The following is a 2,500-nucleotide window of genomic DNA, read 5'->3' as shown; positions in this document are numbered from 1 at the left end:
TTCAATATAGACATGCGTCACTGTTAAACTTGTGCTAATGCGGCTGGAATATTTGTGTAAAGGGGTGTGAATTAAATGCTTTGTTATTTAAACCACGGAGGTGTGCACACAGTGTTTTTTTAAGCCCCATTTCACAGCTAAGTCTTCAGCACTTTTCAGTGACACGGAAAAGTATGAATTTTATTAAGAAGGTCAGTATCCAGTGAATACTATAATACTGTTTAGGAGGGTGGCTTCGAAAGGGGCTTATTTCACAAGGCGGACAGACTCACTGAACATTATCCCGTTTATTATACGGCTATTCCCCAAAAGAGGATATTAGAGACTTAGAAACTTCACACATTGTCAAGTTTTACCGTTTTTCTAAACATTTAAGATTTGATTACCACTTTATGGATTACACTGAGGGAAAAAAATAGCTAATTCAGGAAATAGATTATGAGCTCTATTAGGGCTGGGCAGTATACCGTTAAAAACCTGTGATAATGGTTTTCACCTACACAAGGTACGCTTTTTGATGAGAGGTTTTTTAAAAGTTTTTTTTTCCCAAAAAAAGTGATTAAAATAGAAATGGAGATTAATTCAAATTCAGGATTTTATCTAATTTTTAAAATTTAGTTTCAGCCTTTTGTTTAGAAACGTTGAGATGTGGGGGAAAATCGCCACATATGAAAATAAAATCGTGCAGAGAACCTTGATATTAATATTCATCAAGAAAGCCGTGATACTTATTTTTTCCAGAACCGCCCAGCCCTAAGGTCGATGGAGTTGTGTGATCCAGATCCTATTAGGAAGACTCAAAACAGTCCTCTACTGGGTTTCTGTACAGCAACTTACTGCACTGTATCTGCAGCCCAAACATAATCTCACAGATTTCTGTGAAATGGACACGCACCATTGTGGCACAAAATCTTTGTGATTTCATAGATTTTGCCAAAATACACGCACAATTTTAGTCCATGTTTTAAAAGAAATATTGGGTTCAGCCTTTGACAACGACTTTGCTCCAGATTTTGATTTTGTCCCTCACTCAATTTGAGTTTGACACTCCTGAATTAACTAATTGACTGATTGATTGATTGGTTGATTAATTGATCTGATTGGCTGTTTGTTTCCAGGCGGGATGTTTTTGGCCACTGGCAGCACAGATCACATCATCAGAGTCTACTACTTTGGCTCTGGACAGCCTGAGAAGATTGCGGAGCTAGAGTCCCACACGGTGAGTGTGTGTGTGTGTGTGTGTGTGTGTGTGTGTGTGTGTGTGTGTGTGTGTGTGTGTGTGTGTGTGTGTGCTCGTGGTGTGTGTGTGCTCGTGGTGTGTGCGTGCTTGCGCTTGTTAAGTGTGTGTGTGTGCTCGTGGTGTGTGCGTGCTTGCGCTTGTTAAGTGTGTGTGTGTCTGTGTGTGTGTAGGGGGTGCGTGTGTTTGTTTGCTTTCTAACATCTTCGTTGTTTTCCCTAAAACATATGTGATGCTCTGTCTTTTTTAGGATAAAGTGGACAGCATACAGTTTTCCCATACTGGAGACAGGTAAGAGACACGTTTGTTTGTTTTGTGTGTGTGTGTGTGTGTGTGTGTGTGTGTGTGTGTGTGTGTGTGTGTGTGTGTGTGTGTGTGTGTGTGTGTGTGTGTGTGTGTGTGTGTGTGTGTGTGTGTGTGTGTGTGTGTGTATGATAGAGAGAGAGAGAGAGAGAGAGAGGCTGTGTGATGCACCACTTCATAATTGGATGAATGGAACCTGCGGGGTGCTATTATGAGCTGATGCTGTCACATTCAATAAATTGGACTCTCATAAACACACGCATACGCAGGCAGGCACGCAAACACACAGATGTTGGTCTGTTCCAGTGGGTGGGGATTGAGAGAAAGAAATGCAGTAACTGAAGGCTTCAGATATTTGGTAAACTCTGCACTGAACTCCCCTTACTTCCCTGTGCGTGTGTGCGTGCGTGTGCTTGTGTGTTTGTGTGTGTGAGTATTTGAATGCATTTATGCAGACCCCTGGGTGTTTCAGAGAAGCGAAACCGAAAGGGGGAGACAAAACTGGCAGAAAAAGAGAACAGAAAGAGAGATGGAGAGAAAGAACAGGAAAGAAAGAGAGAGAATGTTAAAGCAAGAGGAACAGAGCGACCGAATGCATGCTGACAGAAGAGAAAGGGATGGGAGAGGAGATGGATGAAAAGATGCTGGAAGAATGATGCAGTGAAGTCAGTGAGTGAGAAGGGGAGAGGAGAGGATAGAGAGAGGAGAGTGAGATGGAGAGAGGAGAGAAGCAGAGAGGAGAAGAATGAAGGAGTGAACTGTGTCAGTTGATGAGAAGAGGTGAGGAAAGCATGGAGGGAAGAAAGTGTGTGAGAGAGGAGAGGATGGAGAGAATGCAGTGAGATGGAGAGAGGAGAGAATAGAGAGAGGAGAGGATGCAGGAAAGAGAGGAAGAGAAAATTACCAGAGAGGAGTGGGGAGCGAAATGAGCGAGAGATGCGGAGAGGAGAGGAGAGGAGT

At 42.8% G+C, this 2,500-nt stretch overlaps 1 protein-coding gene across 1 annotated transcript in view; it reads left to right on the top strand.

Moving 5' to 3' along the window:
* phip (pleckstrin homology domain interacting protein) overlaps positions 1–2,500 on the top strand; it is a 91,940-nt gene that overhangs the window by 34,421 nt on the left and 55,019 nt on the right. Inside the window, exons 11-12 of the mRNA XM_063222152.1 lie at positions 1,119–1,219; positions 1,488–1,528. Of these exons, the coding sequence (XP_063078222.1) occupies positions 1,119–1,219; positions 1,488–1,528 (142 nt within the window). The remainder of the gene's footprint in view (positions 1–1,118; positions 1,220–1,487; positions 1,529–2,500) is intronic.

The sequence above is a fragment of the Engraulis encrasicolus genome, chromosome 18 (assembly GCF_034702125.1).
Source record: "Engraulis encrasicolus isolate BLACKSEA-1 chromosome 18, IST_EnEncr_1.0, whole genome shotgun sequence".
Taxonomy (NCBI): domain Eukaryota; kingdom Metazoa; phylum Chordata; class Actinopteri; order Clupeiformes; family Engraulidae; genus Engraulis; species Engraulis encrasicolus.
Note: the sequence above shows the minus strand (reverse complement) of the source record. Positions and strands in the feature narration are given on the sequence as shown.